Source organism: Podarcis melisellensis, assembly GCF_964234715.1.
Source record: "Podarcis melisellensis genome assembly, chromosome: Z".
In the NCBI taxonomy this organism is placed as follows: Eukaryota; Metazoa; Chordata; class Lepidosauria; order Squamata; family Lacertidae; genus Podarcis; species Podarcis melisellensis.
This window is the reverse complement of record NC_138547.1, coordinates 21,905,461-21,920,235: the sequence shown is the minus strand read 5'-3', so window position 1 is coordinate 21,920,235 and position 14,775 is coordinate 21,905,461. Positions and strand designations below refer to the sequence as shown.

At 39.2% G+C, this 14,775-nt stretch overlaps 1 protein-coding gene and 1 long non-coding RNA gene across 2 annotated transcripts in view; one reads left to right on the top strand and one right to left on the bottom strand.

The window, feature by feature from the left end:
• Positions 1-14,775, top strand: part of LOC309362329 — a 368,586-nt gene that overhangs the window by 47,592 nt on the left and 306,219 nt on the right. The window lies entirely within an intron of this gene.
• ABCB7 (ATP binding cassette subfamily B member 7) overlaps positions 1-14,775 on the bottom strand; it is a 50,450-nt gene that overhangs the window by 6,489 nt on the left and 29,186 nt on the right. The window contains exons 5-13 of the mRNA XM_081897815.1: positions 13,323-13,455; positions 12,662-12,930; positions 11,441-11,529; positions 11,265-11,352; positions 10,139-10,313; positions 9,094-9,251; positions 8,198-8,361; positions 7,932-8,061; positions 6,122-6,293 (exon numbers count right to left, since the gene is read on the bottom strand). Coding sequence (XP_081753941.1) covers positions 6,122-6,293; positions 7,932-8,061; positions 8,198-8,361; positions 9,094-9,251; positions 10,139-10,313; positions 11,265-11,352; positions 11,441-11,529; positions 12,662-12,930; positions 13,323-13,455 — 1,378 coding nt within the window. The remainder of the gene's footprint in view (positions 1-6,121; positions 6,294-7,931; positions 8,062-8,197; positions 8,362-9,093; positions 9,252-10,138; positions 10,314-11,264; positions 11,353-11,440; positions 11,530-12,661; positions 12,931-13,322; positions 13,456-14,775) is intronic.

Below are 14,775 nucleotides of genomic sequence, written 5' to 3'. Positions count from 1 at the left end.
GGGTGCAATTTTCTCCCAATTCACTAAGGTTACCATTAGGCCAACTTTTCCATGCCACTTTGGATACAAGTTGTGCTATTTTTTATTTTAATAAATACACCCATTTGGGGCTTTAGGGACACTGCAAGTAATTAATGGCTATATATGCATCTGCCTTCCTGTGCTGCATTTCAAAGATTTGACAAGGCTTCCATTTAATTCTTTCATATTCTTGGTGATATGACCTCCTAACTAACACTGACTTGTTTTAGCAAACCACTTTAGGAGGATAATAATCTCATTTCACTTTGAGCCTTAAGTGGCTATGCTGAAGCTGAGCAATAAACAGAAATTGAACTATTCACCCAAGATGAAAATTCTGCTCCCCCCCCCCCCTTCATAACAACCTAGTCTGAAGTGTGTTGCATTTTTTACTGCCTGTATTTGAAAGAGTATGCCACGACTGCATAATGCATAATGGCCTATTTCCCCTAGTCTCCTCCCATGTCCATTTCACATTCTATGTCACTCTCATGACAAAAAAATAAAATGTGAGAAGGATTTCTTTAACATGTAACGGACCAGACAGACACTATGGGGAGCTCAGCATGGGTTCATAGAACTCTTGTGTCCAAGGGTCAATTCAAATGTGACCAAATGCCTCCATGGAAAGTTAGTGTGCATAAGAAATTGTATTGACCATATGAAAAGGCACGCATACTTTTTGCTGCATATACATGCACTGCTAACAGATTGGATTCCCAGCACATACATCTGAGAATATTGTGCAAATGTTTCTCATTTGACAATCTCATGACACTCTGGTAGTCTGATTCAAACATGGTGTTTGCCTAAAAAGTGTGCAGGAGGTGTGTGGATTTCATTTCTGCCCTGTACCCCAGATTGCTCTAATTATGGTGCAGTATTATGTTATCAAGGCTAACTGTGGCTAATGGTAACTCGATTTCTGTGTAACTAGGGTTCTGCGTAACTCATTTCAAATGGTTACAAATTGGGTTTTTTAATAAAACAAGGGTGTTTTTCTGTGCAGCAATGGTATAACATGAAATGCAGCCCTTAAACATCTGTTTTCCTAGAAATGCAGTTGCTGCTTATTGCTCTCCCCATATCATATTGCAAACTGTTTATTTATAACTGCAGTTTCTATGCTTCAGATCACAATTAAATTCATCCTTACTCTACCTTCAAATCCTCATGACTGAAATCCTACAACGTTCTGAATGTGCAACTCCTATAAAATTTGTGCCTAGCGTACAAAACTACACAAAAGACTGCAGTCATTATTGGCTGTGTTCTGCCCAAAATAATTTCACAGGTTTATATTTTCAAATAAATCAGGATTTAAGCATACTGTTTAAAGGTTTAAACCTAACAATAATGAAATGAAGGGATAGATTCTAGATTATTAAATAAGTAGTAAATGAAGAAAGTTTTACTTTCATATTTAAATACCACAGACTTTGATTTTGAAATATAGCGACAACTTTCTGATACCACATATTACATCCCCATTGCATGTGACTCTACTAACAGGTTCACCAGACCTATTAAACAGGTTGTTCAGGATGGTTTGGCTTTAAATTACATTATATCTACAGAAGGTGGCTATTTGATTAACTAATCTCCTAGAATACCTTGTTTCTACATTTTACCTAAGATTCAAAAGGCGGGATTTCCCCCATCTGGAAGACCTATTGTCTCTGGTAGTAATTCCATTCTGGAACCTTTGGCTAAATTTGTAAATTATTTTCTGTCACCACTCATACCTGTCATACATTAGGGACTCCATGGATTTGTTCAACAATTTGAATCAGTGGTAATTCCTTCTGATTCTCTCCTCGTGACTCTGGATTTTAAATCTTTATATACCTCATGAGGAAGCCTGCACCTGTGTATGACTCTCTAGAACAATATACCTTTTCAAATCCTCTAAAACATTATCTTATGGACTTATTAGACATAGCTTTAGAGAACAATTTCTTTATATATAGAGATACCTTCTGTCTTCAAGTGAAGGGTATTGCCATGGGTAGTCCCATGGCTCCTTCCATAGCCAATTTATTTATGGCTGATTTTGAGCATTGCTTTGTGTACAGTCCTAATAATCCTTTTGCTTCAGATCTGGCTTTCTATCAAAGGTTCATTGATATCTTTTTGATTTTTAAAAATGCCAATAGATTTCCTGACTTTTTATCTTGGATGAATCAACTATTCCCCTCATTAGTATTTTGACCATAACACTTCGTTACATTTTAAATTGTATCATCCATACAATCTGAAACGTAACCTACCTTTGGGCCAATTTTTGCAGAGAAAAAGGAACTCCCCTACTTTGGACGTGTACAACGAGCGGCAGGTGAGCTAGAGATTGCCCTGGCAAATAGAGGATATCCCCAGCATATTATTCATAAAGCCCAAGTGAAAGTAGATGCATGTGACAGACGGGACATTCTTGTACTCAAAAGCAAAATACCACAAAAATATATCACCTGCCGACAAAGGTCCGTATAGTTAAAGCTATGGTTTTCCCAGGAGTGATGTATGGAAGTGAGAGCTGGACCATAAAGAAGGCTGATCACTGAAGAATTGATGCTTTTTAATTATGATGCTAGAGGAGACTCTTGAGAGTCCCATGGACTGCAAGAAGATCAAACCTATCTATTCTTTAGGAAATCAGCCCTGAGTGCTCACTGGAAGGACAGATCCTGAAGCTGAGGCTCCAAAACTTTGGCAATCTCATGAGAAGAGAAGACTCCCTGGAAAGGACCCTGATGTTGGGAAAGATGGAGGGCACAAGGAGAAGGGGACGACAGAGGACGAGATGGTTGGACAGTGTTTTTGAAGCTACTAACATGAGTTTGACCAAACTGCAGGAGGCAGTGGAAGACAGGAGTGCTGCGGTCCATGGGGTCACGAAGAGTCGGACACGACTAAACAACAAATTCTACTTGTTAATTCAGTGCAATTCTGTTACAATTGATTTTGACAGATCAATGACTAAGCTCTTTAGCAACGAAATGTTGGATTACTCGAACAACATCTGAGCACTGAACCACTGGTATATCACAAGTGGACTTTTTATTACTATGTTTGCAATTATTCAAGATAAAATCTATTTTGTAAAGAGAAGAAATTAGGACTGAACCACTGATATATTACAAATGAAATCCTTATTTACTGAGTTTGATATTGTGTAAGATAAAACCTATTTGGCAAAGAAACTACTTCAACATTTAGGAAGTCACAAATATAAGTTAACTGATTCCCAGAGGAGACTGGCATCATACATTTAGAAAGTCACTGACATGTTCTTAGTGTATCTTTTTTGCCATATTGATGGCCTCTCTTGTTGTCATAAGTGACCTATTAGAACCCAACCTGTGAAATTAAGACATTAGAAAAGCTAACTGGCAGGCACTTGGGTGCCAATGCTGACAAGGCCCAGCCTTCCTCAGCTTGTACCTGTAAGCAGAGGGAGCAAATGGCCAGTAAGCAGGAGGGAGAACTTAACTACTGGGGGGGGGGGCGCACAGTGGTTTTCCTCTATCATTAAAATTATGAGCTGCATAATGAGCTGCTCAGATTGAAGGAGTGAGGTAGACCTCGAAACTGCAGAGCATGTGGTGGCACAAGTTTGGTTCTTTGGGATCACTTAAGTCTCAGGACCAGAAATGTTAGAATCCTTTTCTGATCAGAAATCAATGCCTGATCTGCTGAATTCCAGTTGAGGCCTCACACTACTCAACACTAAAGGAGATATCCCCGGGTCCAGAGATTTTTTCTTTTTCTTTCTCTGCTGTTTCCACCTTTGTTTACTCAAGTCATCCAGTGTTTTGCAGGTGTGGAAGCAGTTTGGATCATTCTTCCAGTTACGTGATTATATAAAAAGTGCTGGGTACATGTAGGAGTAAGTAACTACACTGGTACCTTGGGTTACAAACAGTTTGAATTACAAACACTTCGGGTTACAAATTCTGCTAACCTGGAAGTAGTACCTCAAGCTAAGAACTTTGCTTCAGGATGAGAACAGAAATTGTGCGGTAGTGGCGGCAGCGGGAAGCCCCATTAGCTAAAGTGGTATCTCAGGTTAAGAATGGTTTCAGGTTAAGAACAGACCTCCGGAATAATAATAATAATAATAATAATAATAATAATTTATTATTTGTACCTCAGCCATCTGGTTGGGTTTTCCCAGCCACTCTGGGCGGCTTCCAACAAAGATTAAAAATACATTAAAATGTCACACAAAAAAAAACTTCCCTGAACAGGGCTGCCTTCAGATGTCTTCTAAATGTCAGGTAGTTGTTTAGTTCTTTGACATTTGAAGGGAGGGTGTTCCACTGGGAGGGTGCCACTACCAAGAAGGCCCTCTGCCTGGTTCCCTGTAGCTTTGCTTCTCACAGTGAGGGAACTGCCAGAAGGCCCTCGGTGCTGGACCTCAGTGTCCGGGCAGAACGATGGGCGTGGAGATGCTTCTTCAGGTATACTGAGCCGAGGCCGTTTAGGGCTTTAAAGGTCAACACCAACACTTTGAATTGTTCTCAGAAACGTACTGGGAGCCAATGTAGGTCTTTCAAGACTGGTGTTATGTGGTGTCAGCAGCAGCCTCCAGTCATGAATTAAGGATGAATTAAGTTTGTAACCAGAGGTACCACTGTACTACAAACAGATTCATGACTTAAGCAAGCGAATACTTGAATACTTGGAGATATTTTAAAAACAAGTGGATTTAAAAAGAGCCAGTTTCCTTTTAGCTTATTCAATTCTTGAGTTTTAATGAAGTCCCTGTTCTTTTTATGTTGAAAGGATGTACACCAGGACCACTGTAGGAATGCTGCATATTAATTATACGAAATATGCAGCATTAGCTTTCTCCAGTTAGAGAAGCAAATCTCCTGCGGCCACTACTATGCTGTGGAAGATGGAATCTGTTTCTTAGAAGCCTCAGGCACCCTACAGTTTCCATTACATAGGGCTCAGCATCTGAACAGGGCTATTATTACTATTATTACTACTACTGCAATTAAAACACAACACTGATATTAAAACACTGTATTGTGCAGTATTAAAAACTATTTCTTAAAAAAAAAATTACATTGTTGACATGGGATAGATGTTATTTCACACTGTACAAAGATCAATGTCCTTCATTTCAGCTTCATCTATCTCAAACACTTTAGAGCCATGTAGTCGTAAATCCCCCCCCCCCCAAATATGTAATAAAAACCAAGCACTCTAGCCTCCTTCTGCCTACCAATCTATGGAAGAAAAAAACCTCAACCAAGCAGAGTGAAGCAAATAAAAGGAAATCTACCAGTATTGCATAATATCTATTTACAACAGAATGCTCCCCTCCTTAACAATGTATTTAGGGTTTAACGCCAAAGAATCCTAGAGATATTATCCCACAAGACAAATAGTCACTATTTTCTTTAACATGAAACCAACATGTCTGATATCCAAGAAATTCACAAAAAAGCTAAAAGGGCAGTGCTAAGGGGCAGAGGATAGGGGTAATGGGCTCCCAACCCAGCACCATTTATCGTCATCCCCCTTAAGCCCAATTCTGACATTAAATCCTCACATTTACACACAGCCAAACAGCACATTACTAGGACCATAAAATAATTCCAGTCTTTAAATTACTTCATTTTCAACATGACCTCCTAACAGAGGCTAGTATTTATTATATAGAATTTGCACATTTACAGCGAATCATTTTTACTCAGATCAGATGCACTATGAAGTATCTTTATACTTGCCTAAGACTAAAAAGCATACATCTTTCATTCCACAGAGCAGCCATGAATCATCTAAATTCTAGTTAAATATTTTGTTGAACACAGCTGCATTATTGGCCACATTACATTTTGGGAGTAGGGAGGAATGAAGAATAATGGTAGCTCTCTGCTCTCTATACCACAGGCTTCTAATTGACTTCATGGTCAGTGCTGGAATTTCAAGGCAGCTGGACTACCATTTAATAATAAACTCGGCATTTACCTTACTGCAAAGCAAGTCACCTTACCAAAAGCTGGGGTGAGCTACATACTGTGCAATAAGCCTGAGGCTAGCAGAAAGACTGGAAACATAGAGAAAAGTTGCACATTTGTCAACCTACCTGACAGCTTCAGACCTCGCTCTCCCACTTGTGTGCTGTACCCATTGGGCATTCTGAGAATAGCATTATGGATTCCTGCCAGCTTTGCAACAGCATAGACTTCTTCTGCAGAGGCATTCATGTTGCCATACAAGAGGTTGTAGAATATGGTGTTATGGAAGAGAACAGAATCCTAGGACACATGCAAGCAGAACAATACCTCTCAAAACATGAAATGCCAATTGACAAGTCAGAGGGTTTTCTGAAATGCCAATAGTGAATTGTCTGGAACCTTTCACTAAGCCCCTTCAGGCAACAGCATTTCCAGTGACATTTTAATGAGGGGTTAAAGATGCTGCAAGGATAATTCTCGTCCAAGAAAGCAAAAGGGGTGTGTGAGAGACAAGAATGAATAGATAATTTCTGTTGTTTTGGCAGAAATCAGAATGATTGTGTAATTTAAGATGCAGCACCGAAAGCTCATGGGGTTAGCTGAAATAGCTTCATTCACATTCTGATACTACTAAATTATCAGAGCTTCCCAAACCATGAACATTTGGCATTTTTTCACTTTATTTAAAATATTTGAATTCTACCTTTATGCTGCTTAAATGAAAGCAGGTAAGATAACCAACAGTGTATGATACAAAAACACAAAGAAATGAGATCACATTAACAAATGGATGGTAAGATGCATAAGGGCAAAAATACAAACTAAAAACAGCAATGTCAAATAAACTTGATCTAAGTTGATACCTGAAAAACATAAGCAAGAAACTAGCAAGCATGTCTTAAAAGAAGACGTGAATCTGCCAGTGAAGAGACCAAGATTCTGTTAACTACAAAACCACAGAGGACAGAGGGATTTCCAAGGAGGCCTTTATTGACAGGCTCTGCAACTCCCTTTTTTGGAGCAGTCCATTTAAGCCTCATCTATGATGGTGATTAAAGCCCTTTTATCTCCTGCTGCTTCTTTTTGATGTGTTTTATGACCCTGCTTTCTTGCTTGCTCTTCTATATACTATTATGTAATTTATAGAATTATTTTATTTTGTACTTTATCTTATTTGCCTTGGGCAGCATTGTGTGGAGTGGTGGAATAAAAAGCAATAAAATTTCGTGGAACTCACTCAAAAACTTCATTTAAGTTTCTTGAAATGGACAAAACATACTAGAAAAGTGAAGACAAGATCTGGACACAATTTCTATTTTCTGTCTACCAAATATTCTTATTTTCCACGTCACTGGTATTTTTAGTGTTTTTATAATAACTATACGTAATATGTTTTTTTAAAAGTAGTAACCAGCAATACCTGGAAGATCTTATGTCTCCACATGGTCCTGCATGTATTTCTCTATTCATCAGAGGCCCTTTGGCTTCCTCCATCATCTGAGGTGGCTACTAGGTGGTGCCCTGGCTTTGGAATTCTCTCCCCACAGAGGCTTGCTGAAAGACCACTCTGCTAAATAAAGACCTTTTTATTTTGCTTTAACTCTTGCAGATTTGCTATTTGGATGCCGCTTTTACAGAGTAGCTGTTACAGCTTATTTTCAGTCTACTGGCTATTTCATTATGTTGCAATATTTTATGGTATGACAGCCTGAAAATGTGTTTGAAGAGCAGTTTGTAAATCTAAATAAAGACTGAGAAAACTGTAATTCTTGCCCATGTTCAGTGAAACTCTTTAAGGTTGTTCTTCCTTTGTGCCCTGGACTGTCATCCTGAGCTGCTTCATTGCTCCTGTTTTCAAATCAACACTGCAGTAGCTGTGGCTACAGCATCAGATGTTTGCAGGGAATTATGGGTTCCAAAGGAGAAGTAGTACAATACCTGAGGTACAACTCCTATGGATTTTCTCAAGCTGTCCAAACTGATGTTTCGTATGTTCTGGCCAGAAATGTAAATCTCCCCCTTCTGAGGTTCAAAGAAGCGAAACAATAATCTTACTATTGTGCTTTTCCTTTAAACAAAAACAAAAACAAAAAAGAGAAAGAAAGTTAGAACTTGGGTTACTTGCTTGGTGTATCTTTATCATGATTTTAAAATAATAAATAAATAAATCAATGATGCAGAATTTTGCGCATCTGTTTACCCACCCTGACCCACTGCCTCCTACAATGGCCACTTTTCTTCCTGCAGGGACTTCAAAAGACACACCACTGAGGACTTTCTGCCCCTCAAGGTATTCAAAGTGCACGTTATCAAAGGCGATGGTAGCAGTCTGTGGAGTGATCTGCAGGGGTGGAGCCAGCTCTTTATCCTATTGAAAGAAAAGCGCTGCTTTACACACTGCCCAGAAGGTATTTCAAAGAGTTTAGCAAGCTAAACAATGGATCTAATTCAGTGCAAGCTACAGCCACTGTTTTCTCCAAGGGGGGGAGGGGGAGAGAACCTAGCCATTTCAGTCACACAGGTAAGAGTCTCTTCTACCCACCCCCACCCCCTATTTTTTCTATAAAGCTCAAGAATTTCTGATGTAATAGTCTGGCTTCTAGGCAGCGTTCTGCATAATAAATTCTGCATCATTAATTAAAGTGATAAAATAATACTTCAATGCCTGGCATGCACACAAAGTATGACAATGACAAACACACTGCTTTGGCTTTTTTTTAAAAAAAAAAAGGGGGGGGAGCTCTTTCAGAGACAGAGGTTCAAATAAAGCGTCTCCACTAACCATTCTTCCTAAAGAACAAACACAAGTTCCTCACATGTAGCATTCCCTTTTCAGAAGAAAAATAGCTATCAGACGAATTAAAAATAACTCCACAAGGTGACTGAATTCATTCTAACATACTTGGCAAAGGTTTTAAGCAGCATTTTATGGGTAGAATCACAGAATTGTAGAGTTGGAAGGGACCCCCGAGGGTCAGTTAGTCCAACTCCTGCAATGCAGGAATCTCAACATGTAGTCCCCCATCCCATGTGAAATCATACCAGACCTTGCTTAGCTTTGCATAAAGGGCTAACAGTTTTATTGCTGAACAATACTCACTTTAATTTTTGAGTCTATATTAAGCAGTGTGAACAAGACATTCATGTCTATTAGCGCTTGCCTCGTCTCTCTGTACACCGTTCCCAGAAAGTTAAGGGGCAAAGAAAGTTGGAACAACAGTCCATTCACCATTACCAGATCGCCAACTGTTAGGTTACCTTAATTAAAAAGAAAAAGAAAAAATTGGGCTTAGAGTATGTTTGCTTGCCAAACATCTACCACACTTTTTAGTCATTTAGTTCTGCTCTTCAACACAAGCTGCAGCAACTTCAAAACATGGTATAATTTATCCAGTTAATTAATCCTCTACTTTTAAGGTATGAGTGCAAGTTACTTTCTAGATGGTTTTTAAGTTCTCTGCCTTGCTTGGAGGGCAAGGCCTGCACATCACACCAGTTCTGGAAGCCCAGGGATGCTTGTGTGAGATCTTGTAGGAACTCAGATTGTCAGGCAAGATATTGTAAGAGCCTCCTAGAGCAGGTGTAACCCCAAGTGAACCTGGCACTTTTAAGTTTTCCACCCTGCTGGAATTTAACATGCACAATTTCAAGTAGTCTGCCTTCAACAGCATATGACTGAACCTGAACAAGTTAAATGCACAAGTTAAATGTAATCCTAACTTATTGTCTTTGCTTAGGACATGTCAGCTGATTTCCACCCATGACCAAGAAGTGGATACTTCTTAAAAACTACATTGTGGTACTGAATGCTAGGTGCTATCTGAGTTATTCAGCCACAAGATTTCCACAACCAATGAACTGATTCTTTTCCAGAATTTTAAGAATCTCTGCAGTCTGATTGTGATAAAGCTGCTCTAAAACCAAAATATAGTCCTTTAAAGTAAACCTATTTGAAGAACTGTCTCAAGAGACAGACAGATGTTGTTTGCAAGGAAAGCAAAATTTAAAAGGTCATTCAGTCTTTTAGTTCACTTGCTTGCAATTAAGGAATTTAATGCATCTCTTTAGGACTTTATACATTTTTTAAAAATCCAAGCATGCATGCAACATAAAAAAGACACAAGTTTTAGACACAAACAGGGTACCTGCAACAATTCCTTTGCTAGCTAGTACCATGATGGCTGTTAGCCCAATGCTGAATATAGCATTTTGTCCAAAGTTCAGCAGAGCTAAGGTAGTGGTAGTCTTCAGTGAGGCATTTTCATAGGTCTTCAAAAACCCATCATATCGCTGAGCTTCATACTTTTCATTATTGAAATACTAGTAAGTAAGGGGGAAAACATTGTAAGGAGTCTCAGCATTCTTAGGATTGTATTTCATAAATTATTCTTTAATATAGCCTTCCCCAATCTGGTGTTCTTGAGATTGCTTTTGTCCATACAGCTGGGCTTGCTGGAGTTGATGGGAGTTGTAATCCAAAGCGTTGGCAGGGGGTACAGGGTTCGGGGAGAGCGTTTTAGTACATAACTAGCTAAACACTTTATAAAGCAGTTTACTGTTGCTTCAGTAACCTAGCCCCAGCACCCGACCTTCCAGCTCTGGACGCATCAAATGTCATGCCTGCCTGTCTCCTGTTCTTGATGGCCGACAGCTAATTCAGTCACAGCTGCTACTGCCTTGCACCCATGACATTTTAAATTTATTCTAATACTATTCACAATATTATCTCCTTTCCTCCTCAAGGGATCCTCCCCCACCCTACCATAATATTATTGCCACAGCAATCCCAAGAGGCAAGATTAGGCTGTGGGACAGCAACTGCCCAGTGCTACACAGTGAGCTTCATGGCCAAGTGAAGATTTGAACCTGGTCCTACATTTGACCCTCTCACAACTACACCACATATACCATGTTTTGGAAATGACTTGAAAAGCAAATCAAGAGGGACAAGGCTAAATGCACAGGAGGATCTTTTTTATGTAAGTGAAAAATGGTAAGCAAACCCAGATAACCAACAGGTTTATAAAACTATATTTCTCCACTAAAATGTCATTTTGTTTGAAGATAATAGCATAAATGGAGAGAATACTCAAAGACAAAATATATGAAAATTCTGGAGAACTACATAGGCTGGGGTTAATTCTGCAAGTCATTATTAATAGAAGGAAGCAGATACAAGTTCCTTTTGAGTAAAATCAAGATACATAAATGGATAATAAAGTCTATCCTACTTAATAACAATATGAAAAGTTAAAAATGTTAATGGCTCACCTTCACAGTTTCATAATTCAGCAGCGAGTCAATTGCAGCGTTACCTGCATCATTATCTGCTTTATTCATTTCTATCCTAAATTTAGTTCTGCAAGACAAAAGGTTTGCATATAGATTTGTTCTCACCACAGCTCTATAAACCAGCTAATCCTAACCAGTTAGGGAAAATGCCTTACCTCCATTGTGTAACTCCTATTGTGAATACTGTGTATGCTCCTAATGTCCCCAAGGTTACTAGTGCAAACTGTGCGCCACATTTATAATACTGAACGAGGAAAGAGAAAGAAGGGAGAATGTCAGTAATGGTTTTCTATCATTTTGGTTACAATGCCGACAGAGACAAATCTGTTTTGACAAGATGTACCATGAAATAAAAGGGAAATGATTCTGTAAAGATAAACCAGAAGCACAGTGGGATGACTGAAAGAAAAATAGTGATATGGGTAATCTATCTCCTTAATACAACAGCCTTCCCCATTCTGGTGCCCTCTAGCTGTTTGGGACCGCAGCTCCCTGTAGAGTTCCAGTGGACATAGCTATATGATGTTTGGGTTGATGGGAGAAGTAAGCCAAAAGATATGGAGAGCACCAGGCATTAGGCTGGGGCAGACAATGTGCTGAACTGCATTTGAGGCTGTTGAAAGGTACAAATGTGCATAGTACAAACTTATGGTCATTTCTGCATGTACTCCAATATACAGAGATACACTTTGCGCATGAGCTGCTCTATTCAGATTTTTTGCTTCGATGATATGGATGTGTGAAGGGAAACACCTAAGCTGTCAACTGAACTTAATGCAAAAGCTGTTTCAGATGCATGTGCTTTGTAGTAACATGTCAGAACAGACTCCAATGAGAGGATGGACTTTCCTTCCTTGAAGGTTTTGAAGCAGAGGCTGGATGGCCACCTGTCATGTGTGATCCAGTTGAGATTCCTGCATTGCAGGGGGGTGGACTAGATGACCCTTAGGGTCCCTTCTAACTCTACAATTCTGTGATTGAAATATGACATCTGATTTCTAGGGAATGCACTGTGTACTTTCTCATCTACTGTCTTTATGTTCCAGGTCTGATACTTAGCAGAAAACCTCTAGAGCTATTCGTGTAAAAGTGTGGCCATCTGAAGGAGAGTTGTTTTGCATGAGAAACTTTGGCCTGGTCCTCTACACCAAGACTGCACATCAGGAGGTGGGCCAACTTTGTCCTGACAGAGGTTCCAAGTTGGCCAACAGGACTGTCTTCCCCAAATTATGCCTAACTATCTCAATACCCAACACTTGCCAATTTAGTGCTTATCACATTCAAATGATCAACAAACTTGCTGCTATAACAGAGCATCACTGTATGTACATCAATAAAAGTGACAATTACTGTTGCTTCTGGTAAGCAATACATACCAAAATTCCACTAACGAGTGCCACTTCGAACAAGGTGGGGCCCAAATTGAATACTATGGCACTGAGCACAAAGCTGATGCCTCTTGTTCCTCTGTCAATCGCTTTTGATAATGCTCCAGTCTGCCGGCTCAGGTGGAAACTCAAGTCCAGGTTGTGCAGGTGGAGGAAGACATTCTTTGCTATCCTTCGGATTGAGTTTTGGGCTACTTTTCCAAATACAGCATTTCTAGCCTCATTAAATAAAGCAGACCCAGCTCGTGAGATGCCATCTGGTTTAAAAAAACAAAAACTATTAAGATGCATATATTGCTGCTCCTCAATAAGTCCTTAATAGATGGAACATTTTATTTCACATATTTGCCAGTGTTACTTACTAGATCGAAAGTTCAATCGTTTTAAAATCCACACTTCATTTGCTGACTTTAACAAGCCCAAAGAATGAATTGCTATTATGGTAGATTACTGCTATAACCATTGTTTTAGTATTGAACTGGTATTAAATAAATAAATAACAAGTTACAGGAACTGGTAGTGAACAAAGTGGGGGGGAAACTTCCAGATGCTTAGCGGAGTTAGCAATGAAAAGGTCACGTTCGTTAATGTTCCAAAACCTTCCCAAAGAAAGTCAGCACCTGTCAACAGATTAAAGCATCACACTTACATCCAATCAGAACAGCTGTTGCCATGGTTGCCACAGTATTTGGTGCATCATTCAGGTTCAGAACATTTCCAGACATCTGGTTGAGGTTGTCTACTGCATATTTAAACATGAAGGGAACGACTATATTCATGGCCTAAAAAGCACAAAACATAGCAATTATGCAAGATGTACTAAAATGTTTATTTATAAAGTATAAATATTTCCCCTGAATTAGCTGCAATTATGATATTTTGCTATTAACTACTTAGAAGGATAGCTCTACAGATTTCAGGGGTATGGGCACTGCAATAAGAGATCTGCAACCCCAATGCAGAAAAGCTACCTTCCCACTGGCTTGTTATAAAAATCAGTTTTCATCTCAACTAAACAGTTCATTGAGAATGTGCTTCAGTTCATTTGGGGGGCTCATTAAAGTGATGGCAAGACTGGGAAACAGAAAGCAGCAAGGCTCAGCATATATTTATAGGGCCATTAAGCTATGAAGAGTTATCAGAGGCAGTTCAGAGCATTTCAGCTGGAAATATTTATAGAGTACGATGCAATTGCCCATCTTGACAGGATAACATTGGGCAGGCTGGACAGAAATCCAAGCACTTCTGTCCCCAACCTCAGCAGTACATAAATGAGATTCATTCAAGAAAATTCCACACAAGGAGGATCTAGATGCTTTCATTATAGAAGATGTGGCTAAAGTTGAGTTATCTGAGCAGTTTTATCTGCAAAGCTGTCACAGTGCGCATACGGAACACCTTAGTGCATTATTGTGTAATGTCATAATGTGATGAGCAATGTCTTATTTCTGCTGCAGCTAAAGGTACAAGCTGACAATTGCTTGCAGCTTATTAAAAACATCACCCATGGTGGCTCTATCCAAATTTGAATCAAGCAATTTGTTGGCTCCATCATGCAAAAGAATGAAAATTACTATGCCTCTCTACCTAACTCGCACCCAAATTCTTGCTTGCAGTTGCAGGAACATGGCTGCATCTGACTGAATTTTGACTATGGCTGACACTATTTCTTGAACTATTAATACTATGAACTGCAAAAGTCAACTACTACAAGGCTAGAAAATGGTCTTCCTTAAGATCACAGTTCCTCTTCTATTATATTTTGACGCCTATTCCTCAGTCATTATATTGTGCACAAGGATACACCACTTGCTTGAATGATTTGTGTGGGTTTATCAATACCAACAGTTTATAAACTGTTTTTTTTACCAATGACTTATTTTGCTCAATATCAAATCCTATATTCCAGGTTGGTTTGCTTTCAACGAACAGCAAAAGAGAAAGACAAGATGGACTGCCGGAAGAATGGCATTGCAAAGTTCTGGAGCCATAATTGAAAAGGGTCTAAACATAGTAAATATTAATCTAACGTCAGAAAAGAATGGAACATGGAGCATAGCTTCCTTAGTAGATCTCACTGCTTCTAAAGACAGGGTTATTGT